The 23,490-nt window shown below is 55.1% G+C and overlaps 9 protein-coding genes across 9 annotated transcripts; 7 read left to right on the top strand and 2 right to left on the bottom strand.

Moving 5' to 3' along the window:
• Nucleotides 1–321: 321 nt before the first annotated feature.
• B0H18DRAFT_868044 (uncharacterized protein) lies at nucleotides 322–1,600 on the top strand (the record flags this gene model as incomplete). The annotated part of the gene is given in 4 exon segments (XM_048039916.1): nucleotides 322–903; nucleotides 950–1,137; nucleotides 1,193–1,403; nucleotides 1,415–1,600. Coding segments are annotated over 4 exon segments (1,167 nt in total), but the record flags the coding sequence as incomplete, so codon positions are not given.
• Nucleotides 1,601–1,621: 21 nt separating this feature from the next.
• On the top strand, nucleotides 1,622–2,038 carry B0H18DRAFT_867934 (uncharacterized protein; the record flags this gene model as incomplete). Its single annotated transcript, XM_048039900.1, has 1 exon — nucleotides 1,622–2,038. One exon carries the CDS (start codon nucleotides 1,622–1,624, stop codon nucleotides 2,036–2,038), a length of 417 nt encoding a protein of 138 aa, XP_047899946.1.
• A 774-nt stretch (nucleotides 2,039–2,812) lies between these two features.
• Nucleotides 2,813–3,609, top strand: B0H18DRAFT_859881 (uncharacterized protein; the record flags this gene model as incomplete). Its single annotated transcript, XM_048039696.1, has 2 exons — nucleotides 2,813–3,234; nucleotides 3,309–3,609. Coding segments are annotated over 2 exons (723 nt in total), but the record flags the coding sequence as incomplete, so codon positions are not given.
• A 1,308-nt stretch (nucleotides 3,610–4,917) lies between these two features.
• Nucleotides 4,918–5,533, bottom strand: B0H18DRAFT_950813 (uncharacterized protein; the record flags this gene model as incomplete). The annotated part of the gene is made up of 4 exons (XM_048041981.1): nucleotides 4,918–5,015; nucleotides 5,065–5,205; nucleotides 5,275–5,381; nucleotides 5,418–5,533. The coding sequence occupies 4 exons, from the start codon at nucleotides 5,531–5,533 to the stop codon at nucleotides 4,918–4,920; spliced, it is 462 nt and encodes a 153-aa protein (XP_047899944.1).
• A 5,379-nt stretch (nucleotides 5,534–10,912) lies between these two features.
• Nucleotides 10,913–11,845, top strand: B0H18DRAFT_326876 (uncharacterized protein). Its single transcript, XM_048037591.1, has 4 exons — nucleotides 10,913–11,059; nucleotides 11,114–11,487; nucleotides 11,565–11,752; nucleotides 11,819–11,845. Exons 1-2 carry the CDS (start codon nucleotides 11,004–11,006, stop codon nucleotides 11,484–11,486), a joined length of 429 nt encoding a protein of 142 aa, XP_047899943.1. The 5' UTR covers nucleotides 10,913–11,003; the 3' UTR covers nucleotide 11,487; nucleotides 11,565–11,752; nucleotides 11,819–11,845.
• Nucleotides 11,846–13,494: 1,649 nt separating this feature from the next.
• Nucleotides 13,495–18,226, top strand: B0H18DRAFT_1113952 (uncharacterized protein; the record flags this gene model as incomplete). The annotated part of the gene is made up of 15 exons (XM_048033052.1): nucleotides 13,495–13,587; nucleotides 13,646–13,806; nucleotides 13,860–13,964; nucleotides 14,451–14,573; nucleotides 14,630–14,753; nucleotides 14,802–14,972; nucleotides 15,026–15,182; nucleotides 15,231–15,557; nucleotides 15,607–16,431; nucleotides 16,484–16,582; nucleotides 16,634–16,783; nucleotides 16,834–16,950; nucleotides 17,002–17,532; nucleotides 17,590–17,824; nucleotides 17,875–18,226. 15 exons carry the CDS (start codon nucleotides 13,495–13,497, stop codon nucleotides 18,224–18,226), a joined length of 3,570 nt encoding a protein of 1,189 aa, XP_047899942.1.
• A 163-nt stretch (nucleotides 18,227–18,389) lies between these two features.
• B0H18DRAFT_326852 (uncharacterized protein) lies at nucleotides 18,390–19,450 on the bottom strand. The gene is made up of 4 exons (XM_048037590.1): nucleotides 19,264–19,450; nucleotides 19,111–19,204; nucleotides 18,563–19,053; nucleotides 18,390–18,509 (listed from the first exon to the last, which is right to left on the bottom strand). The coding sequence occupies exons 1-3, from the start codon at nucleotides 19,281–19,283 to the stop codon at nucleotides 18,607–18,609; spliced, it is 561 nt and encodes a 186-aa protein (XP_047899941.1). The 5' UTR covers nucleotides 19,284–19,450; the 3' UTR covers nucleotides 18,390–18,509; nucleotides 18,563–18,606.
• A 1,575-nt stretch (nucleotides 19,451–21,025) lies between these two features.
• On the top strand, nucleotides 21,026–22,685 carry B0H18DRAFT_974493 (kinase-like protein). The gene is made up of 3 exons (XM_048044007.1): nucleotides 21,026–21,215; nucleotides 21,271–22,324; nucleotides 22,384–22,685. Exons 1-3 carry the CDS (start codon nucleotides 21,173–21,175, stop codon nucleotides 22,421–22,423), a joined length of 1,137 nt encoding a protein of 378 aa, XP_047899940.1. The 5' UTR covers nucleotides 21,026–21,172; the 3' UTR covers nucleotides 22,424–22,685.
• On the top strand, nucleotides 22,080–22,685 carry B0H18DRAFT_974492 (uncharacterized protein). The gene has a single exon (XM_048044006.1). The coding sequence runs from the start codon at nucleotides 22,434–22,436 to the stop codon at nucleotides 22,674–22,676; it is 243 nt and encodes an 80-aa protein (XP_047899939.1). The 5' UTR covers nucleotides 22,080–22,433; the 3' UTR covers nucleotides 22,677–22,685.
• Nucleotides 22,686–23,490: the final 805 nt, after the last annotated feature.

Here is a 23,490-nt window from a genome sequence, read left to right as displayed (position 1 = left end):
GACTCAAACGTCCTCTTGCACACGTCGACGACATCCTCCCTCCTGCTATCGCCGTCAGTCAAGCTATCTCTGCCGGCCGAGACGGTCCTGCACAATACTCAATACCTCTCACCCACCGCGCAGACGCGACTCCTGCACAGAAGCGACCGCGCCTCGCAAGCCCCCCTCCACAGGCGCCGAGTAAGCCTGCGTCTGTAAATGCACCGCCGAGTAGCGCGACACCCGGGAGTTCGTCCAATGTGGGGCAGCCTCGCACGGTGAAAGTACGTCGGTCGGCAATGTAATGTGTGTTCGCCACTCACTCCGCCTCCGCAGAACGGCATTTCCAAAGTTTTAGACGAGTGGAAGCCTCGTTTCGCCAGTATCCTCGAGGACATTCTGGCCGGAGAGGTACCGGTGGGGATTGGGGCGCAGTGTGCTTGTGGGCAAGCTCCCGCTACGGTACGTTGCGGCGACTGCCTGCAGGCGCCCCTGCAATGCTGCTCGTGCCTCGTCTCCTCGCACGCCCGCAACCCTTTCCACTGGATAGACAAGTGGACCGGCCGCTTTCTCGAGAAGCAGGATCTCAGCGATATCGGTCTCGTTGTTTATCTGGGCCACCATGGGGATCGCTGTCGTTATCTTCGACCGACCGCAACCCCCATCACGTACACGATCACCCACAGTAACGGCATACATCGTGTACGACTTCACGAATGTCATTGTCCCCACAAGCTCGACACGGTATCACAACTCCTCCGTGCTGGCCTCTTTCCGGCAACGTTGGAGCGCCCTGAGAGCGCGTTCACGTTCGACGTCCTTAGACAGTGGGATCTCCATTTCCTGGCGTCGAAGAAAGGAGCATACGACTATTTTGAGGCGCTGCGTCGGCTCACCGACAACTCGGGAACTCGCCCTGTAAAGGTGAGCTCCTTACGTCCCGATCTATCATTTACTGACCGTTTCGCAGAACCGATATCGTGAACTTAATCTCATAGGACGACTATGGCAGCACCTAGTTGCGGAGAAAAGGGCTGGCCTGCACCATGGGCTATCTCTACCCAATCGACGCGCCTCCATCACGGTACCATGTTTCGCATGTCCGTGGCCAGGCTTCAACATGCCCGTGAACTGGAAAGACACGCCGAAGGATCTGTCGTAAGTGAAATGGTCGGCGATTTCGTACACGGGTCAAGGACTTACATCGCAACAGCTATGTACACGCGTGCGAGCTCGGAGGCGACGGTAACCACGGCCTCCAGAAGAAGTGCAAACGTGACGACCCGGACGACGTCAGTTTATGCGAAGGCAAGGGTTACTTCGTCGACCCCAAGAAGATGAAGAATTACCTTGACGAGATTGCGTCAGAACCGGCTGTAAGTACGAACACCCGTCTAGCTTCCTTCCTCGCGGACTCACATGGTGTTAGCCCGAGACGTGCAGCGGGTTCAAGGTTGGACGCGCTCAACGGCCAGGGAAGTTCCGCAACTTGGAGGTCAGCGGCGTCGTAGCCGTGATATGCATACGGCATGGCTGCTTTCGGCAGGGGGCCATGGTCGACCTCCAGAAAGGCGAACGGTACGTCGTCCATACATTTATCGAATACCAGTGTGGTGTTTGACCATAAAGTAGCTATGGACATATGGACTTCGCACTCGCAGGCGCACTGGAGGGGCTCGATGAGCTCCTCCATTTTATCTTCACCTACGATGTTGTTTGTATATACGGCGTCAACCTGCGGAAACGCTTCGGCGAGCGGTTCCCCCACCTCGTTCCGCTGCTCGACCGCATGCAGCTGCTCTTACCGAAGCTCCACATGCTCGCGCACAAGGAGCTATGCCAGATTTTGTACGCGCTGTGCTACTCGTGGGGGGCCGGTCTTTCGCATGGAGAGAGTGTCGAACACCCGTGGGCGGAGCATAACCAGGTCGGTCTCAGCACTCGCGAGATGGGCGCTGGACACCGCCACAACGCCCTCAACGTGGTCCACAACTACTGGAACTGGTGTAAAATGGAGACGGCGGGTAAGTGGATGCCTTGCATACTGGTCAGCAACTGACACCTCCTGTGCAGCCTCATTCCTCGCGAGAAAACTCAACGAAGCTTTCGCGTTAGAGGACCACAAGACGTCACTCTACAACGCACTCACGGAACTCGCGGGGAACAAGGTCGCGGAGTGGATGAAGCTGGAGGTCGCCCAACCGGTCGCATTATCGATGGAGAAGGCGAAGACGAAGCAGAAGGGCAAGAGTACGAGCAAGAGCAAGAAGCGCAAAAAAACGGAGCCTCTTCAAAGCGTGTACATGCTCGACGAAAGTAAAGGTACGGTCACGTCCGTACCTGATTAGCTACGGTTTCGTGCTCACGCTCGTTCAGTTCCAAGCGCAGGGAAGGTGTACGAAGACCTCGCGAAGATGGAGATCACTCCCAAAGGTAAATTTACGGCCGCGGCGGCCGACAAGGTACCTCAAGGCACGACCAACTTCTTCAGCAAGGCTCTCGACCTTGAGAAGCGGCAGTAAGTTCGCCTGCACCCAATATGGAGTGTGCTTCCCAATAAGGAGCGTGACTGACGCCATGTAGATACGAGCTGCGCGCCAAACTCAAGAAGGCCACGAAACTCAATGCGGAACTGGCGGAGGATGGATCAGGGCAGACCGGAATGGGTACTGAGCGACGTGCATTGCGTTGCGAACTGGAGAAATGGCGGGACCTCCAGAGCTCACTGATGCCGCACATCAACTTTCCGGACGTCGACGGGGACGGCGTCGACGACGACGACGACGACGACGACGACGACGACGACGACGGTGTAAGCGGTAGGCCTGAAGACGAGCCTCTCGCCCTGCCATCCGACTTCTCGAGTTCTGAGCGCAGCACGCTAGGCCTGGAGGCCCTGGCGGTCTTCAAGCGAAGAATTCGACATGGACGTGCGTACGACCTCTTGGCTGCGGTCAAGCAGTCCATCAACCATCAGGGTGCGTTTCTCGAGGACAAACAGAAGCACGCGCGCGGGCAGAAGGACAACACTCGGTCGCAAAAGCAGGTAACAAACGCGACAGCACGCACGCGGGTACTAGCCGGTTTGTACAACTACAACCGTGACCGCCTCATCGCGTTGAGCGACGGCAAGGCTGAGGACGTCTTACAGGCGATCAACTTGGTAACAGACCTCAAGAGTAAGAATTGGCGTAAACCGCGAGAACAAGGGGACAGCCGCGAAGAGCGGGCATGGATCTGGACGGTTGTCCCTCCGTGGGCGACCGAAGATGATGCGGAGGCATGGCAACTGGAGGGCGAGTTGTTCGTTGTTTCATTGCATGCAGTAGTGCTAACAGCTCGCTAGTCGATCGAGTACAATGGTTTCGGGCGCGGGCGGAGGTGAAGCGAGTGACCGAGGAGATCAACAAGCTCCATGCCGAGTTCAAGCGGACGATCCTCGGTTTCAAGAATATGTCTAAAGCTTGGGAAGACATGTCGGCGAGGGCTGCGTTGTCAGAGGGCGCGCGAGCGTACGCACTGAAGAAGGCGGACATGTTCAACAAGTTGAGTGTACAATGTGCGAACGCCTTTGCGACTACACGAAGGGATCCTGCGGAGAAGTGGGACTACTCGAATGTACGTTCATATGGTCGACGCGAGCACTACGCTAATGATCGCCTTCTTCAGTCGTCGACTACATCTACGCCAGCCGAAACCGGCCAAGGAGTGGGAGTGGGAAAGGGAGTAGGAGTAAGAGACGGATGAGGAAGTAGAGTGATCGCGGACGATAGCGAGGGAGCCTAGGGTGAGTGTATTCTACGTATGCTTCGTCAGCACCCTGCCCCTCGCCCTGCTCGACATCTCGGTTACAGTCATCGCCGCGACACGTTCCTTCGCGCGAAGCGCTCCACGCATATCGCTGTGCGCGTTGTACATTGAGCCAACTGATCTCTTTGTCAGACATTGACGGCGAGCGATGGTAGGGGGTGGTGGGTGGCGATGAATATGATGTTAGAGGTCGTTGGATGGGGTTGAGTAGGCGTGGGCAAGGGCTATGTCCAGGTGAGTAAGGGTCTATCTATAGCTCATGAACCCCATCCTCAATGCCCTGTGTGCTTCGACGTGTCTAGTGCTGGCGCCGTTGTATCCCTATGCACTCGGCGACCGCCCACGGCGCTTCGTGACCGTGGTCTACGCAATGCACCTTCGGGCGGTTATTTTTCCTGTATGCGTCGACGTTCACGGCAACCTCTGGACATCAATACCTTCTAGGTACTGCCACTGAAAAGCAGCATTGGCTGCCAATGTCGAGGTGCCGCGCATATTTAGGGAAGAATGGATTGCATTGGATTAGCTGACTATGGACAACGGATTAATGTATACAAGCAAACAGATTAGCATAGACTTAGGCATGTTTACTTAGGGTAATCTACTGGTTAGTGTATTGTCTAAGCCATGGCTAAGTACAGCTGAAGACAAGATTACAAAGCGATTAGTAGATACTTAGGTTGATTCAAATGGATTACAATGGATTGAAACTAGATCAAGGATGTCCAAGTCAACTCTTAAGATGGCTAAGTACAAGATTGTGAATGGATCAAATATGGCATCAGGAAAACATGAAATCTGTCTGACGGCCCTGTCAGGGGGTTCAGAAGCCTTCAGAAGCCTTCAGATTGCTTCAGATTGCTTCAGATTTTCAGCCCTCATGACCTGGGATTTTTTCGATGCTAACTCGTCAGACAGGATCCTCAGACTGTTCAGACAGCCTGTCAGACCTCCCAGCTCGTCAGCCAGATCAGCCAGGGCATAGAAATCGACTCAATGTTATGCTATTGATCACTACTACTGTACAGAATAGCGCCAGCTAATCATAATATATGGGTACCGTAGAATTGTGCAAGCTCTCGTCTACCCAGTGGGTGCGCGTGGCAGGCTCTCTCCTGCTCATTCGGGCTAGAGTGCACCATGCTCATCCTTCACGGGCGTATGCGCATCGACCTGGGGTACGCTCGGCTGTTGCTCGGCGGGCCCTTGCACGTCGCACCGGGTGCCTGGTGGACTGTTGCTTGTCGCAGTGCTGTTCATTGAGCTCTGTCGTACCAGGCTTGGGCGTGTTATGTACCGCGAATTGGCCCCTGTCGTACCAGTGCACGTCGGTTCGTGATCCGGAATCCGTAGACAGCCAAGTCTTCGATGCTGGTGGGTCCGTGCGCAGTATGCTGAGGCTCGTCAGGTGCATATCTGTTGGTTTACACCAGTGGGCCTGTGTTGTCAGCTGGTCACGCGCCGTCAGGATTCACATATACTCACACTTCGTCTTCGTCGACATCTCGTACTTCGGGCCATACACCTCGTCCCAGTGTTGCATGCCAAGGTGGCGCAGCATCCACAGGATGAGAAACGTGCGTGTCGACCATCTGTCGGGCTCGACGCACCAGGCTTGATAAGCTCACACTCGCTTGTGGATTATCACTCGGCGGACTTGCGCGGAGCGGCACTGGGCGGGCTCGCACTCGCTCGGCTCGGGCTCATCAGGCTGGTGTAAGTATGTTAGTAGTGGGCAGGCCATGCTCCTTGCCACGCTCGTGCTCGAAGGATATATCCTTCTTGAGCTTGCGCATGACAGCTAGGGCCGAGCACGGCTATATACAGGCTCGACCCGGGCCCATACCCGCCCCGGTACAGACCCGCCACAGCGGCTACGGGTGCTGTGTGGGTCAACAGGTCTGGAGGGTCATGCGCGGGCTCGTACGGGCGAGCGGGACGGTGGGTGAGCAACACGGTGGGTAGGTAGGGCAGCGAGAGGGACACAAGTGAGAGGGACGACAGGGAGCGCGAGACAGTGGGCGCAGGACGGGCGAGGCGAGCAGGACGGCGGGCGAGGAGAGCGACAGCGGGTTCGACAACAGGCGAGGAGAGCGGCGGGCGCATGAAACAGCAGGCGAGTGAAATAGTGGGTGAGCGAGACGGAAGGCGAGCGGGTGTGCGACGAGCTGTTCTTGTCATACCAGTGCGCGTCGTATCCGTATGCGCTTGTGCTCGTTGGGCAAACGTGCGCCGGGGCTGTCTCCGTTGGGTTCGACTCCATCCACTTGTCCTTGGTGGGCATTCTCGGAGTCGAGGTGGAAAGCGGCGTACTCACCTGACTGACTGGCCCTGCTGGCCGCAACCCGCATTTCTCCCTGCATGTCAGCCCTTCGCGAGCCTCCAGCGACGCTCTTAGCGCGTCGCTGGGGCTCGTTGCAGTCGCGTACAGCGCGGTCTTCGGTCTTCGGCCGTGCAGTGGTCCGGTTGACACGTGCTGTCTCTTGCGGACGGGCCCTCCTGTATATATTAGAGGTCGGCGGCGGGCTAGCGAGGGCGAAGCAGGCAGGGAGGATGGGACGGACACTGGAGGATGGCAGTGAAGGCGGACTCGAAGGAAAGTCCTGCGAGGCGCGCGTGACGTGTCGTGGCTGAGGCGCTTAGCGCTTCTTGCGAGTCGCCTCCTCCTTGCCTCAGTTGCCTCCTCCACGATTCGGATCACGTTCAACGTTCAACACTAGCGTCGGTACTACGGTAGCGTCAAAGCACACGCAAATTGCGATGGAGACGCGAGGACAACACAACGCTGGAGGAGGTGGGCCACGGAAGATAGTATAGGTGAGTGCGACGCCCGCCCCCTTGCGTATTCCTGCTTGCTCGTTCGCCCGCCTGCTCGCCAGCCCGCCCTAGGCCTCTTGCTAGCTCGCCAATCTGCCTACTCGCTTGCACACTCACCCACCCGCTCATCCGCACGCTCGTCTGCCCACTGTCGTCCTCTCGCTAGCCCGCCCGCGCACCCTCGCCGCCTTGTTGGTTCGCCCACTCGCCCGTTCTCGTCTGCGCTCCTCTTGTTTCCTTCGCTCTCCCACCCACTCACTCGCCCGCTGTCTCGCTCAGCCGCCGCACCGCTGACTCGGACCCATTGTCTGTCTTGCCCGCCGTCCCGCGCTCGCGCTCGCCCGTCATTTCTCCCACCTGCCGTCCTTCCCGCCTGCCATCCCGCTCGCCCTCTCGTTCGTCGACCTTCTCGTTTGTCGATCGTCTCGTCTTCTCATCTATTAACCCGCTCGTCTATTGACCCTCTCACCGGTCGACCCTCTCGTCCGCGCAGACCCGTGCGGGATCCCCCATACTGTCTCTCCTTCTGTTGAGTGATGCTGACCCTTCTCCTCCCATCCACATATGCCCAACATCCCCGTTTCATCCCCATTGCCCGATACGTCCTCGTTTCAAACTACCTCGGCCCTCGCGAACCTCAGAAGTTCTTCCGTCACAACCTTCAGCAGGAGCTCTGGCTCGACCTCGGGCCTGACCCTCCAGACTCTACTGACCAAGGTCACGGCGCCCCCTACGTACAGTCTCATCCCCAAGCGTGCATGGCAAAGGTACTGCGTGTGAACACGGGCGACGAATGCACTGTGGGCGCGGCAACAGTGACGAGGGCGGACATGGGCAGGAGGCGTGCGTCCGGTGTGCGGACGGCGAGTGGATGGCGGGGAAAGGCAAGCGGATGGTGAGGACACGCGAGCGCGAGCGCAGACGGGTGAGTGCAGAGACCTGCGAGTGAGCGAGCTAACTGCAGCTACAGGACACGGCGACGTGAAGCACACTGTGCACGTCGACTGCGAGCGCGCCGGGCGAATGCCCAGCGTACAAACACGGACGACGTCCGGACAGCACGCACACAAGCGAACGGGTAGGTGGGCACAAGGCACAACGACGTCCGGCACGATGCGCATGGTAACCGTGAGCATATCAGCCCTGCGTGCAGACTCGCCGGCCGACGAACGGGCGGCGAGAGGGTTGTATCTGCTTCTCTATCTACTTACATATGTGAGTAGCTAACGATCTGATATAATGGTGTTGGATGGGCGATGTGGTGTTGCCATCGAGGGCGTGAGTGATGTATGCCGACGAATGAGTGCCGGCGTGACCGTATCAGTACTGTACAAGCTATGCTATAACTTACGAGTCTAAGAGTAGAGCTGCTGAAATCTGACATTTCCCAATTGTTTACCGTGTATTACGAGCTTTGCCTATGTTGTTTCGAACATTCAACACAAATATGCACGACATCTGTAGTCAAGTTTGTTCAATAGAGAATACTTCACCTATCTGACAACTGTTCGTCTCTGACAGCAACTGGTAAGCCTGAGTGAACTGAGCTTCTGAGATGAGGCTGTCAGCTGGTCAGATGCTCAGCAATTGCCCAATTTGCTGATGTGGCTCAAGTATAGCTAAGCCATTGCTAATCCATTGCCTAAGTCAAGTCTTAAGATGGCTAAGTACAAGACTGTGAATGGATTAGATATGGATCAAGTATTGCTAAGCCATGGCTAAACCATATAGGATTAGTACAGCTAATCCTATATGAAGAAGTCAATGATGGCTAAGCAACTCTAAGCACTGGACCACTATAGGATTGAGTTCAGATTAAGTATGGCTAAAAACTATGCTTAGCATGGTTCAGAAATTGATTACCAAGGGATTGGTAACAGCTAAGCCATGGCTAATCCAGACTTGACTTAGCCATTGGCTAATCCAATGGCTAAGCCATGGCTAAGCATGGGATAAAACTGGATTGCTACATGATTGGATTGGGATTGGGTATGGCTAAGCCATACTTAATCTCCTGAGGATAAGCTGTACTGATCCTATATGACTAATCCAATGGCTAAGCCATGGCTAAGCATAGGATTGGATTAAAAGTGTATGGGCTTTAAGTTGATCTAAAATACAATATTGTATCAAAGTTAATCCCATTTAAATGCAGAAGACGCGTGATGATGTTCTAGCAGGTCTCTGCTAGTACGACTCACCAGAAAACCAAGGCAAGGTTCCGCGTGCCAGGAGGACAAGATATGCGGGTCAATGTGCATTGAACTGTGAGTAGTCAATATCCAAAATACCTGTCGTGCTCCTGACTATTTGACGTCTACATGGGAACCCGACTCGGTGCGGCCGACCATCTCAGTGAAGCGAGAAGCGAGACGGCTCGCTCTCAGAGCAGAACTGACGAGCACCGTGACCTCCATGTCCCTCTGCGCACTGACGATGTAGCCGAGCGGTACTCACAGTGGTTGCCTTCGCTTGAGGACCTCCCGACTTTGTCCCCTCGAGGACCCGGCCCTAGCCCGCTTGTTATGCTGGAAAAGCCCATACTACCGCCGCAGCTCGTGTCCCAGCGTGTCGCGATCGAGGGAGGTTGTCTCCTCGCCACCTCGACATCAGGCATCCGACGACGGATACGTGCGTAGGACGCCCATGTTATCGATCGCGCCACCGCGCCATACGAGAGTCGGTTCAGCGAGCAGCCAAATGCTATGGCAGACAGTAAATGGTCGGCAGTAAGGGTGAGTCCACCTTTTTTTGTCTTTTTGCATCCGATGAGAGGAACCGGAGGGGCAGCGGCTGGGGCTGGGGCAGGGGCAGGCGAGGGGGAATGATCATGGCAGCGGTGACTGCCCCCGCTGACGCTGCTGTGGTCTATTTCCCCACGGCTGAACCAGAAAGCAGGGTCGATATTAGGGTGATCAGCGGTCCTCCACTTTTTCTTTTCAAGCAGGCAAGGCCGTGCTGTACCTCGACTCATGGTGTTCGCCCGGTGGGCGACGGCCTTCTCTACGGAACGCTATGAACCGTGCAGACGATGCTGGTCTTATCGTCACACCCTGCGCGCACGTCTTCACGAAGACAGACAATTGCACTGGCATGGATCATGTATTCGGGGTGCGAATGTGCTCGGATAGTGTCCCTTTGTCCACCTGTGCCAGTGCTGCTGCTGATGGAATAGAATACCACCCTTCGTCGAGAAACGTGGGGCGGCCGCACCTACGCATGTGAACATGCGGCGCTCGGCACGCCGTCGTGGCTACTCGAGCTGAGCAGAGAATTGGGAATTCCAAGCTTTCATACACCACCTTCACTACCTTCAAGTTGGAAGAGTAGCAGCTGACGCATGCCGGGTCCCTCCACGCGCGAGCGTTGCCTAGGAGCAGGACCCGAGCTACAGACATTCTTCCTCTAAGGCTTGATAGTAGCTCATGATTCCATGTCCTACAAGGCATGCTGCGAAGGCAGTGATAGATTGGGCGTGGGTTGTGCGGCAACTAGTCGCATGTGCAATGCGCTCAGCCACTGCGAGCCGCATCCATTCCTTGCTGGACATACCTGTCATGTCCGTGTGCCACACAGAGGCATGGAAGGCGCTTCGAGTCTTTTGAGAATGGTTCAAGTAGCCTGCTCAGTGTCAGCGACGACGGCCCCGCATTCTCTCACTCTGAGGGTCCCCTTGCACTTCAACTTCCCTTCCCTTTTAGCACCATGCGTGGCGGATGTGCCCTTGGAACACTGCGAGGCTCCATCATTTCGATCGCAGCAGGTGAGATAGCGTACTTGGCCTACTCGCTCAGATGACTTTCCTGCAGTGTGGAGTCCGTGCAGACCTGCGACAACGGTGCCGGTGGACTGTTTATTTGTCTACGTCTAGCATCACTTGACAGTACTCTCGTGAATCGTCGAAGCAATTGCAGGCTCTCATTTGTCAGCGAGAAGTTGCCCGCCCTCGTGGTGGTACAGAGGATGCGCACGGTGACAGCCATGAGAGATTTCCGTGGAACGAAACTCAACGCTGGTGGCACACATGCGGCCGACTTCTGTAAGTCAAGTATTTCGTGAACCTTCAAGTCATACGGTTGAATCGTTGATGCGATGGACGCGACATTGTGCAGGTCCGATCCTCAATAGACTCAGGGTGTTCGTCACCGTTGGAGCAGAGTGTCAAGCCATCATGCATTATGCATCTGCATCAGCCCGGGCGCAGGGAGCTCAAGGCGCTGGCACACCAATGTATACTTTGACGTAAACGGCTCATCGATTCACTTAGAAAAGCCATATTTCTCCCGAACCTCACGTTGCCTAGATGTATGGCACGGCGTGTAGCTCAACGCGGGTGGAAAGCGCGCTCCTCGCTAGTGTCTCGTGGCAGCCGATAACAACCACCGACCTGAGTATAAATGGCAGGCAACTTGTTTCCCGGGGCCCCAGCGCACCATCACCGCTCTCAACAGTGGTCCGTACAGGCTATCATTCATTGAGACCCAATGGGTGCTGATATTGCTCTCAGTGTTATGGCTGCGCCCCCTCCCGCACCTGCTGGCCAGAACGGCGTTACCATCTGTCAACTCCTAGCTCGCAACTCGCATCCGCCGGTGTTGTGCGACCGTGCGATTACGGATGCATCCCCGCGAACGGTACAAGACCATATTAGCGAGTTTCACCCCGAGCACCTCGAGGGACAGCGCACCAACTGCGAGTGGCGCTTGAACACAGGGCATGCGTGCGGAGAAGGGCTCTCGGCGGCTCAGTTGCATAAGCACATATGCAACGTGCATCTGAGGATGTTTGCTTGCCAATGTCCGAATTGCCAACAGATGTTCTCCCGACCGGATGCGCTCAAGCGTCACCTGGCGAACAAGAACAATGAGTGTGGGGCTTGAGGTAAGTATGGTCCTTCATGGCAGTGGTTGCGTGGACATTGCGCTGATAATCACTGCCCATATGTGCTTGCGTACTAGGGAAGGCGTCGAAGGCTGGTCCATCCCGTTTCGCGCAGTTTATGTATTTGTATGATGGACCAAGAACTCCGAGTCGAAAAATGCCAGTGTTCGAATGCCAGCGTCGAGAAGTATCCCTCCAATGTCCTAGGCAATAAGACGTGCAGTCGCACTATGTCTCACCGTGACGATGTTCTTGACCCATACCGGTGAGGGTGTCCCTGATTCTTGTTAAATTTCAAACGCTTGTTACTAGATTTGTCACCATGGCCTAGAATGACATGATGGGAGAAGCTTCGCCGTATAATAGGATTCAGTCAACGAAGCAACTTTTCCCAAGTATACCGTAGCGCTCGCACTGCTTGGCTGAATATCACTGGCCGACCATCGATTAGTCAACTTTCTACTAATGTACGCCATGTTTCTTCTCTCCCTTCTCATGTGAACGCTGACGAGTTTATAGCCGTAAGGCGGTGACCGACCTTCCTTGTTTCCTACACGGCCTGAAGCGTGTCCGAGTTGCCACCACTGAATCCTCCGTGACTACTCGGAGATGGCAAACGAACACAGCCCGAGGGCTTCCCATGGGACCGCCCGGTTCCCACTGGCAAGACTTCGACAGGAAAGGTTGGTTCCGCTTCGGGAGGACAAATTGAGCGTCCGGAGCTTGCATAAGGATTCAGATGACATGCATGGACAGAGAGAACTCAGCGCGTTAACCAGCGAGGTGCTAACACCGTTGATCTTCTCTTCAGCTCCGCTGGCCACCGTCGCGATACTACATCAGTCTCCTGGCTGTTGCTGCTGGTCCAATTGAGAACAAAGGATATGGTGCCACCATGTGGTGACACATGGATCACAGGCTACTGTACATATTTCATCACGGTCATTTACTGATAACTTACCAGTCGTTTGGCTCATTAGTGTCGAGTAGGTCGTAAGCGTACCGCATACTTGGGTCGGCCGCCGCAGTGTAGTATCAATAGCAGGAGGTGCTACTTGAACATATCCAGCCTCCAAGTCGATGGTCGTGGAATTGTCCACACGCCCGGTCCGAGTTGATTATAGCATTCTGTATGCAGAGTCCACCCTCCGGGGTCCTGTCATTCAATAGATGGACCCCCTGCCGCCTGCGTCATGGTGGACGAAGGTTGGTCGGCGCCTGCCAGCGCGCATTTACATAGATGGCATTGCAAATGCCATAAGATACAGCTCGTTTCAAGATGTCTTGAAGCCGTAAACAAATTAAAACCCTAGCTCCCCACCGACTGTAGAAAGCGGCTAGCTACATACGGCTTAAGCACCCTGATGGAACCCAACCGCGCGTATTGCACGCTATGTTTCGCTTGACTGTGGATAGCCTCAGCCTGAGTGTCATCGTCTTCCGCTACACGATGGCACTCGGGAGCCAGAACGGTCTTGAGTCGCTGTCTTCTTTCCGAGCGTGAACACCACTGGTACCGTCACAGGAACCGCGAGTTTTCGAGTGGGTTCGGACGATCTTAGCCTTGGCGAATTCGTTAATTGATGATTTCATCAGGGCCCTGCCCGTGCCGCCGGCCGAACGGTGGCGTTGTTCCTGACATTAAGCACAAGAGTTTGCTTCCGCGACACTTTTGCACTATCATCCAGTTTGGTGGGTCTATGGTCGATCCTGCAGGAAAGCATTTGCGGTAGTATGTCAAGACTGAAGATGTATCAGAACATCCATTGCCACTCGTCAGACACGGAGCGCACAAGTGGCACGTGTTGGACTGAGACGCGTCGCGACGCGTTTGTGGCTGAACGCCGCGTGCATCATTCTCACGATCAGAAGCAAGTTCAACCTGGACTTGGCTTCTAGTTGAACCTGTTCCGCATGTCATTGCCCTCGGTCGTTCCTCGCCGTCGCGTTCTCCTGCTCTCCCACCTCTGTTGTCGTGCTCTGTAATCCTAGCTGTCTTTTATCGCAATGCTTCCGCCTCCGCAACCCCCGCAAGAAGCTACTGACATCTTCTCCATTTCCGACCAGGTGTTGGCCGACAGACTCCAGTTCATTGAAGAGGTACGATGTTTGGGCGGGCAGCGGAGACAGTCGTGCTTACAGCTGTTCCTTCTTACAGATCGGGTTCGGTAATTGGGGAAGCGTCTGGCTATGCCGTCCTAAACCCGATCCTGCCTCTCCTTCTCTGGACAACCCTGACTCGCTGCGAGACACCAGAATCGCTGTCAAACTCGTTCATCGCTCAAAGACGTCTACCACAGCTGCGCGTGTTCGGTCGCTGTACGTGATTCTCATGTCTTGCGTGTTCTGTCGCTCACCGACGTTGATTCAAGATGGAACGAAATGAAAGTCGTCAGATCACTCAAACACCAACCTCACCCGTCGATCATCCCCTTCTATTCCTTCATCATCACACCTTCATATGCATTGATCACAATGTGAGCCCCTCTATTCCCGTCACACCTAGCCAGACAGTCTGCGTCAAGCTCAGAAGAAACACGTCGTTGACGTGCGCCGCTGTCGCATCAATGATATGCTCGTCTTGGGTCACAGCAGTGTGATTCGCGAGATGTCAATACTGGAGTGGGCTACGCTTGTATAGTCGCGGGCCAGTTATGCGGGCGTGGATGCTGAACCCGGCTGCATCACCACGCTTGCGGGATAAAGCAATATTGGGCAAGTGCGCTGCACCTGCCTGACAATGCGCGTTGTGGCCATGACTGTAACCCAGCTATATCTGCAAAATTAGGTCTCATCTCTGAGACTGATGTGGGGACGATGCTCTGTTGCTGCCAACAGTGTCGGCCCATACTCAGTCGCGTCGAGATGAGGTCTAGTGTTGAATGCCCAGCTGGTATCATGAATAGTGACGGTGTCGGCTGTTATGCCGACTGACAAGAAGCCTCGCTGACGCAGCGTGATAGGGCCTATCATCCCCGTCTGGTTCCCGTGGAAGTACCGGAAAAGCACTCGAAACCGTGGTTCCGCTCGCTATTGTCGGGCGTGGAATTTTTGCACAAGCGCGGCGTCGTCCACAATGACATCAAGTGGGTGATTGTCTATCATTGAGTCTTAGTGATCGGCTCACATCCTGGCCATTTAGACCTGCCAACATTCTCATGTCGGAAGAGCACGTCCCAGTGCTCGTCGATTTCGGCTTCGCGGAAAGGTACGACATTGAATCCAGTAAGGCGTTCCACAGCAATCTCTCGTATGGTACACCAGAGGTGCGTCTTAGCGTGTTCATTTGTCGCTCACGCTGACGAGTTCCTTAGTATCTCTCACCTGAGCGCGCGCGCGGGATGCCACACGACACGCGTAAATCGGACGTGTGGGCGCTCGGCGTGACCATTTTCGAGATCCTCATGGGTCGCACGCCATTCGAGTACTCGGAGGGTGAGCATTTCACGACAAAGGAGGATCTCGAGAGGTACTGGAACCGCACGGTAAGTTTTGGCTACTGCTGCGCGCGTTGAGCTGGCGCTGATATGCCGAGCAGCTCCGTGGCAAATGGGTGGGCACGTGGAAGATGTCGAGGGGTCTCGAGAAGCTCCTGCGAAGGATGGTCCTTCCTAATGCTGATCTGAGATGCACCGCTAGTCAGGCCATGGAAGATGAGTACTGGGTGCACAAGGAAGCACCCCCTCCATCACATCGTGAGTCTGCGTGGCAGGGCTTCGTATCGTCGCTCACGTATGTTGCAGGCAAAGGGGCCAGTGTCTCGCATGCGCCATCGTTGTCCCTTGGCCTCGAGAAGGACGTCTTCAAATTCTCGGACATCATCTCTACCTGGTCCCCACGATCTGTAGCCGAGAATATCAAGGAGAAAGACCGAGAAAGTGAGAAGGAGAGGGAGAAGGAGAAACACAGGCGTGAACGCGCCAAGAAGCGTGATGCCGACAAGGAGAACGGTGCAGCTGAGAGAGGGCATGTGGGCGCTCAAGAATCAGAGGAGGCAAAGCCGGAGCGTCGGGCGAGCAGATCGCGTCATGCACGTACGCAGTCGCAGCCCAAGCTCCTGGTATCAGAAGGTACGATCGTGTGACCTGTCTATGGCGTAGCTGACGTTGCTCTTAGTAGCCCGCGTTGTCAATCAAGCCAAGAACGGAGTCATGCCATCTCTGCTGGATACCCTCTCGCCGATCAAGGCCTCCCCGCCTGCGACGCCCACCGTGTTCAGTTCAGTGCTTGGTGCTGGCAAGGAGAACGTCTCGCCTGCACCGAGCGGGAATAGCAAGTCTGCGCGGACGACGCGCAAGCCTCTGGGTCCCCGCGGTCCTACTCCGCCTACCTCGCCGGTCGTTGCCTCGTTGCCTCTGTCACCCTCTGGCAAGGAGAACGCTGCATCGGCCCCCCTCGCGAAGCAGAGGGAGAAAGAGGCACGGCGTAGTCGCGTCTTCAAGGACGTCACTGCTGTGAACCGCAACGCAGAGAACGCTGCGGAGATCGTGACACCGAAGCGCCCTGCGAAGAGTCCCGAGTCGCACTCGAATTCAGTGAGGGACAGGATGAAGGCGTGGGAGAGGGAGAGGGAACGTTTGAGGGAGATGGAGCTGCTGGAGGAGAGGGTGAATGAGGTTGACGAGGAGCGGGAGCGACAGACGCGCGAGGAGGAAGAGATCGAGGAGGAAGTCGAGGAGGAGGCGCAGAAGGAAGAGCGGGAGCTGGAGAAGGCCACTAGCGAGGAACGGCTCAAGGCGCAGGAGGAGCAGCATCAGGCACACCTTGAGGCTGAGCGCCAGCGTGAGCTGGATCTCGCAAGAGACAAGGCCAACGGACGGGAGAGGGGCAGAGGCCAGCAGAGAGACCGAGGGCATAATCTTCCTAGGCTCAATCTCTTGCGCGGAACGTCGATAAGTCCGCCTGACAGTCTCCCGCCCACCCCACTCAGTCCGTTGAAGGAGGGTGAGTATATTGTTCACTGTTGACGACATCTTTACTGATGCAACTGCATCAGAAGAGTCAGAGCCTCCTATGTCGCCTCAGGGCGAATATCCTGGCATCGGGAACGAGTCTGGCATCAGCCTTTTCAAGCATGGCTTGAGGATGTCGATCGGTCAGTCACAGTTTGGCGATTGATCACCATACAATGCTTACGGCACGACAGATAAGACGATGAGGCTCTACAAGTCATCGACCATGGCGTTGGGTCGATCGACACCTGCCCTCCAGCTGCTAATTGACGACGAGGATGACATTTCCCGGATGAGCGTTAGCGAACGCGAGTCCTGGGAGGATGATGATCTAGTTCACAGAGGTTAGTCACACTCCATGGCGGCTACAGATGGGCACTCAAGTCGCTGATAGAGTTAAACGACGCAGCCAAGTCATCGCTGCCCGTTGTGCGGCATGCTGTCCGGAACGAGGAGCTGGCTGCTGCCAACAAGCTGGATCGTATGACGATCTGGGTTCGCAATGTTGAGAGTATGTCGCAAACTACATTCTGTCATGTGTTCCTGTCCTCATGTATTATAGGAGTTGTTGAGGATGCGCGCCAGACCTTTGCAGAGTCGTCTACGAGCGGCCCTCTGCCTGCGCTCCCTCTCGCCCCAGTCTCTCGCCGTACTTCGCTCTCCCGTAGCCAGCGATCTGCTGGACGCATACCTCGCAAGATTCTGGCCGCTAACCAGATATTCACGGACGAATACGAGTCTGGTTTCCTGGACCAGACTGCACAGTCCTTTGACAGGTCTCAGGGCTCCAGCTTCTTCGCAGACAAGAAGGAGGAACCGAAGAGCCCGAACAACATCAATGAGGATACCCTACCGACGATCCCCTCGGAGCAGCCTAGTATTCTTAGCAATAACCAGAGTCTCGTTGTACCTGAGACACCCTCTCGGCGGCGTCGTGCTACGGTTGTGACTCGCTCGCCGGAACCCGCTCGTAAGAAACCGAGCTTGGAGATCGACACGTCGCCGTCGAAACGCCGCGAGAAGTCGCGTTCTCAGAACGATTTGATACGACCCATTACGCCCGTCACGAAGCTGGAATTCGAACTGCAGAAGCGTAAGTACAGCGACTGCATCTGTGTACGGCTCATCTCATGCTCACCTCATTCAACAGTTGCGACGCCTGCCCCTCCCCAGCGGCTTTCCGCGATGGTTGACAGAAGTATATTTATTTCACCGTCCCCTAGTACTGGACCGCAGGAAGTGTTGGCAGCGCAGGATCGATCGCATGACGAGCTGACTGCGTCGCCCTTCCATGTTGAACCTTACCCGCCTCGGCGTCAAAGCGTGCAGATAGACGCGCCTCTTGATACGCCCGGGCGAAAGCACTTGGACGACATCTATGATCGGTGAGTCTGAATTCCGTCTACTGTTCTACAAGTATTGACCCCAGCAATAGCTTCCTGATGTCGACTGCTGGTGTGAAGCGGGTGGGCAAGGGCTATCAATCCCAAACCGCCGCGGTGCCCGTCTCGAACATACCTGTCCATATGGCGACGCACGCAAAGCGTAACCAACATTTCTTCCGCTCTACCAGAAGGCCGATGCCGCCGCCGGTATCCAGCGATGACCTCCGTAGGGCTGCGTCTATTGACGAGTTCGGCGTAGTCATGCGTGCCGCCGGCGCTCACGATCGCAGTCCCGACCCCTTCGATCAAAGCAAGAACACTGTTGCGATCGTTCGCAAGGCATTCAAGGCGATCGTCTCAGGCAAACCTATGTCCACCAAGTCCAGAGTAGTCATGCCATGATCTATGTTCCTCTGCCTTACATGTCTCCGTCTTGCCCAGTATTTTCTCCCCTCTGTCGGACCTCATCCCCAATCGTCAGGATTGCTGCATTTCAGTCGTCGTTGCTATCGCATTGCTTTCGTGTTTATCTAGCCTGCTCTTCATGATCCTTGTAACGCATCCTCACGATCTACGCTCAGTTATTCCTCATATCACTTGCTCTTCGTGCTCATGTCCATACGTTCCAGACTGATGAAATGCGATGACATTGGGTCTGCGACCCTACACCCGACTGGCGTATGTCCTGCGTGCTAGTCTCAATCAAACTCTTGGTTAGCAATACAGCAATGTGCGTACCGTCAGACTGTCTGGGCTGTCTTCGATGAAGATGAGTGTATTGATTACATTGTGCGATATGCAGAGCGAGGCCGGAGTTGCAAAAAGACGGGGAGGGCCTGCTTTCCTGGGTTCATGTACTGTACGGCGATGGTCCTGTTCCTCAGACTTTCCATCATCTCCTCGGGCCCCATAATCATACTGAACGCCTCATGTGCGTTGAGCCGACGCAGAGCCTCGCGGAACCACACTCTGCAGGTGAACATCAGCTCGCGTCCTGTATCCTGTGGTGGTATAACCATCGGAATTGCTTGCAGGCATTCGCGCATTGCGTCGACCGAGCGAGAGGGGTGCCCCGGATCGAAGTTGTCGACGCGTCCGATTAGAGCCAGGGTCAGGCAACTCTGTGAGGTGAAGGGATCCCACTCGGAGGTGAAGAATCGCCACTGATCCGAATCGCGGTCACCATCCACTGGCCTGGAGGCGTGGAAGATGACGCCCTTTTCTGTGTTCTGACGAGAAGACGATCAGCGCGTCGTCTCAGTACGCGCACATCTGGGGAGGCTCACCGGGCACAAGTAAACCAACCAGTGAAATGCACCTACAGGGCCACTTGTTCTACAGAGCGCAGCCAATATGGTCCCCGGAACGTGCTGAGATTGACTGAAACCTCTTTCAGTATATGGACTATGGGGAGCCTCCTAAGGGCTTGCAGTGCTTACCGATCATGTGCCACCGACATAGTACGGTACTGCAGAGCAACTTCAGGATGTCGTCCACTGAGAACTCTTGGGGAACTCCGAGTCGGATACAATAGCTCAATATGATGTTCAAGGTGCCACTCGGGCAAGGCTTAGGTTGGCTCGCGTGTCACGAGCATGCCAGTGTGTGTGCGTTTTTGGGTTCATGGAATATTTCGCTCAGAAGGCCTCTGCGCTGAGTGAGAGAGGACTGGTGTGTTCCGAGCGGTCACCATGATCAGATAGCAGACAATCGAGTGTCTCCGAATGAAATCGGAGTCGACCAATATGATGAGCATAGTAGTGAGTGTAGTACGTGATTTCAAAGGGAAAATAGTGGCATGATGGTATCGGTCTCCAAATCAAGGGTAAGTAATGGCAGCAATTGAGTCCTGCGAGCGAGATTTTGCTAAGTACTACTATAGCCGGCGGAAGACAGACCATCGTAGCTAATGTAGAGAGTTATGGCTCCTTGTTCAGTGACAAACAGACGTCGCGTATGAAAACGGTTACACCGCGTATGCAGAGCGAGGCTGGAGTTGTAAGCAAAGAGGAAGAGTGACGCGCTTGCTGTCCATGAACTGCACGGCAGTCGTCCTGTTCCTCATACTTTCCATGATTTCCTCGGGTCCCATTATCACTTGAAATGCATGGTGCGCCATCAGCCGGCGCAGAGCTGCACGAAACCATACCCTGCAAGTGAACTTGCACTCTCCCGCCCTGTCCTCAGGAGGCACGGCCATAGGTATAGGCTCCAGGCATTCGTGCATTGTTTCAGCGACTCGGAGAGGATTATGCGTCTCGCGATCGGCTACATGCCCGATGAGGGCGACGGTCAGGCAAGTCCTAGATTCAAAGGCTTTCCAATGTCCGGTGTGGAATTCCCAGCGATCTGGATCCTGCTCGTCCGGTCTAGTAGCATGGAACATGACGCCGCTGGTGCTATCCTATAAACCGAAGGTCAGCGATATGTCCCTGCACATGCAATGAGATCGCCTGACTATGCAGATGTATATTATCCAATGGAATGCGCCCACAGGGCCACTGGTTTACACAATGCACCTAGAATGTTACCAGGAACGTGTAGAGATTCCCTAGAGGGTGACGACATGAGCGCATGAACCGAATGTAAGGGATGTTAGGGCATACCGAGTCAGCGACATCGTGACAGTAGAAATAACTTGAAGCTGGATAATGCTGGAACTACGCCCACACCCGTGAGTTCTAGTCTTGGGAGCTGCAAGCCAGGTTTACGTTAATCAGCTGCTGCAAGTCTCGTGTGCAGGTGAGGGACGTGTAGCTTCTGGGTTGACTCCTATGCATGCACTATAAGTACTCCAGCACTAGGCACTCGTGATGCGCGGGAAGCGAGGGCAGTAATCGATGGGAAAACCCAGATACGGAGAAAAATGTCTTCGTGCACGACTTCTACGTCGTTCGTGATCTGCTGAGCTGAGTCATGTGCGACAGACACAGATTAGCGGCGCGACATTGGACAGGCCCATCAGGGAAGTAAGTCTCTCGACGTACCATGCGTGCGTTAATGAGACAAACCACATACATACGCCAACTTGAAGAAGGAACCTCTGCGTTGCTCGGTCGGGTCGGACGGCATGCTCGTTCAAGTTGTAGTTGTGATCGAGATCGATCAGATTGTCGATGCCTCCGCGTCGGCTTTGGCCGACAAATGCGGCAGCCGCAGGGCGTTTCAGCGGCCCCGTGTTCGTCGAATCGTACTGCAGCTGATAGCTGTCACGGTCAGTGGCCACTGCCGTCCACCTACGTTTGGTCTGAATCCTCTGCCACCTCGTAGGGTTCTGATACGGTGGTTGATTGTTGAGCTCAACGAAGCGAGCTTCATCGCACCCATTATTGTGCAACTTGAAATCGCATGGAACCGAAGCAGGCGTCTCACATTGGACTCCCCGTGAATGGTACGTGCAGGCTTCTCACCTCTGCCGTGTTGAATCGTCTCACATGTCCCTCGAGCTCTATGGACTGGACTCCTCGCACAACTGGCCCGCGCTGTAACGGACATCCTGCGCTTTGAGTTGCCATGGTCAATATGGCGTCTACTTCCTTCGTCATTCAGACTCTCCTGCTATCGTAGGCTTGCAAGCTACAGCCACCGACAGCCGTTCTCCTCGATTACGCATCTGCCCTTTGGCTTGATACTCAAAGAGAAGGACGAGGACCCTCATTTTGAGGCCAATAACACCCAATTTGTGGCTACCCGAACCAATATTCCCGTGCCCCGAATCCTCGATGTCATCGAGTTTCCCGCGGCTGACTCACAACCAGGGGGTATCATTCTTATGAACGAGATAGAAGGGGATTCCTTATGGGAGTGGGTAATCCCGCGAATACGACGCGTGCCCGAGGCAGCAGCACTCATCGCGCGATTGGAAGCATGCATGGAATCCAATGACCTCGACCCAATAATGGGCATCGCAGCGGAACTGGAGAAGATGCCTAGGCCGACTGTGGATATGTCTGACGACGACCCGCTCGTAATGGATCTTCGTCGTGCACTTAACGAACTCAGAGCCCTCGCGCCTTCCTCACAGGCTGTCAGTGGGCTCGACTACCTTCCGCTCTTCGTCAACCGTGCAGGGGAGAAGTACTTCATGGGCCCGTTCGCGGACCAGACCCAGTTCAAAGAGGCGCTGTTCCGCAAAGTCAGCAACCTCTTCAAGTATCGCTTACCGGGCTTGCGCGGCCTGGCGGAGCCCGTGTTCGCGAAGACACATCGCATCTATTTCACCCACGCCGATCTTCACCACAACAATATCCTGGTGAAGGACGGCCGTCTCGCCGCGATCCTCGACTGGGAACACGCGGGATGGTATCCGGAGTACTGGGAGCACACGGCGATGGAGGCGTTGACGATACGCACGTATCAGATGAACGCGTTCTGGGACCAGGTGCATCTCTTCGGCGAGGGTGCCTACAGGGATGAACTCAGCCTCGAGTGGGCCCTGTGGGGCTCCACTGGTCTGATGGGTGTGGTCGGCGAGGACGGTGACGACCTCGGGTGTCCCCGGTGAGTACACGATCTCTTTGTCTGTTATAACCTGGCCCATCTGAAACCTCATGTTCAAGTGTACCCCCGCTGGCATCTGACGAGAAAGCTCAATCATGAAACATCATGCATGCAATCGAACACCCTGCTGGTCCGCCGGAGTAGGAGGGTTATTCCACATCTATTTGCTTGGCTGCTATCATGTCGCTTTTGTGGTTGCGTCGCTCAGTTCAATGTCGACTCGGATGTACGTCGCAAACTGTCTTCCGCTCATGTCCATTCCCTTTCGGATACTGTCGATGACGGAATCTGTTCGTTCTACCCGCCTGTCTTCAAGTTCGTTAGACAACAACGCTCAACTCAGGGTCACTGACGTCATTCATAGGGCTGCCTGATGAACCGATGAACCTGCAAGCTTGTGCAGCCAATGGATCCGTGCCCGCGCGTCTTGATCGTAACAACCTGTACATTGCTCGGGTTGAGCGATACAGTGACTGAAGACCAGCAGTAGTCCAGATGCGCAAAAGCCGAACGACGAACCCGGCAGACAAGCCTATTTCACTCAGATCCAAGCTTTCAAGCTTCAAACTCTGATAATTAGAAAAAAGACTTTCCACAACAGTAATACAGTACTTACTTTCCAGGCCGAACTGGCGTATCGGACGTTGGCGCCTACTTTGGCCACCGGGTAATCCCGGGTTTGATTGACATGCGTGCGAAGTTCGAACGGGGTACCGAACATGTACGTGCTAGAAGTCTCTTGACTTGGACACGACTGGGAGTTCCTGCTGTCTGGGAATATCGACAAGGAGCATTGGGAGTGTAACTGTGTAACGTTGACGATGCGATCCTGCTAGCCTGTTTGTGCCCATCCAAACGTGCGCCCGCGCCGCATGATCGGTAGGTGAACCTCCTAAAGATCGCATACAGTACTCATATCATGAACACTAATAGCTGCGCTATATAGGTAACAAACACAATAGGGAGGCAGTGCCAGCGCGGTCTGTGACCGTGAAATCCGCCGCCCCAGCGCATGCTAGCAATTACGGAATGTGATAAGGTTTGAGGCTGTGTCATTTACTCAATACGAAGAACCTATGGGATACCCTAGGACGCGAGTCAACTACTGATCATGCAAGGCATGGGGCTTTGAGGCACGATATTGCTGTAGTGCGGCACGGGACGCT

Source organism: Fomitopsis serialis (genome assembly GCF_022376445.1).
Source record: "Fomitopsis serialis strain Sig1Antser10 chromosome Unknown B0H18scaffold_3, whole genome shotgun sequence".
Lineage (NCBI taxonomy): Eukaryota > Fungi > Basidiomycota > Agaricomycetes > Polyporales > Fomitopsidaceae > Fomitopsis > Fomitopsis serialis.
The sequence above is the reverse complement of the archived record's forward strand: the minus strand, read 5'-3'. Positions and strand labels throughout refer to the sequence as shown.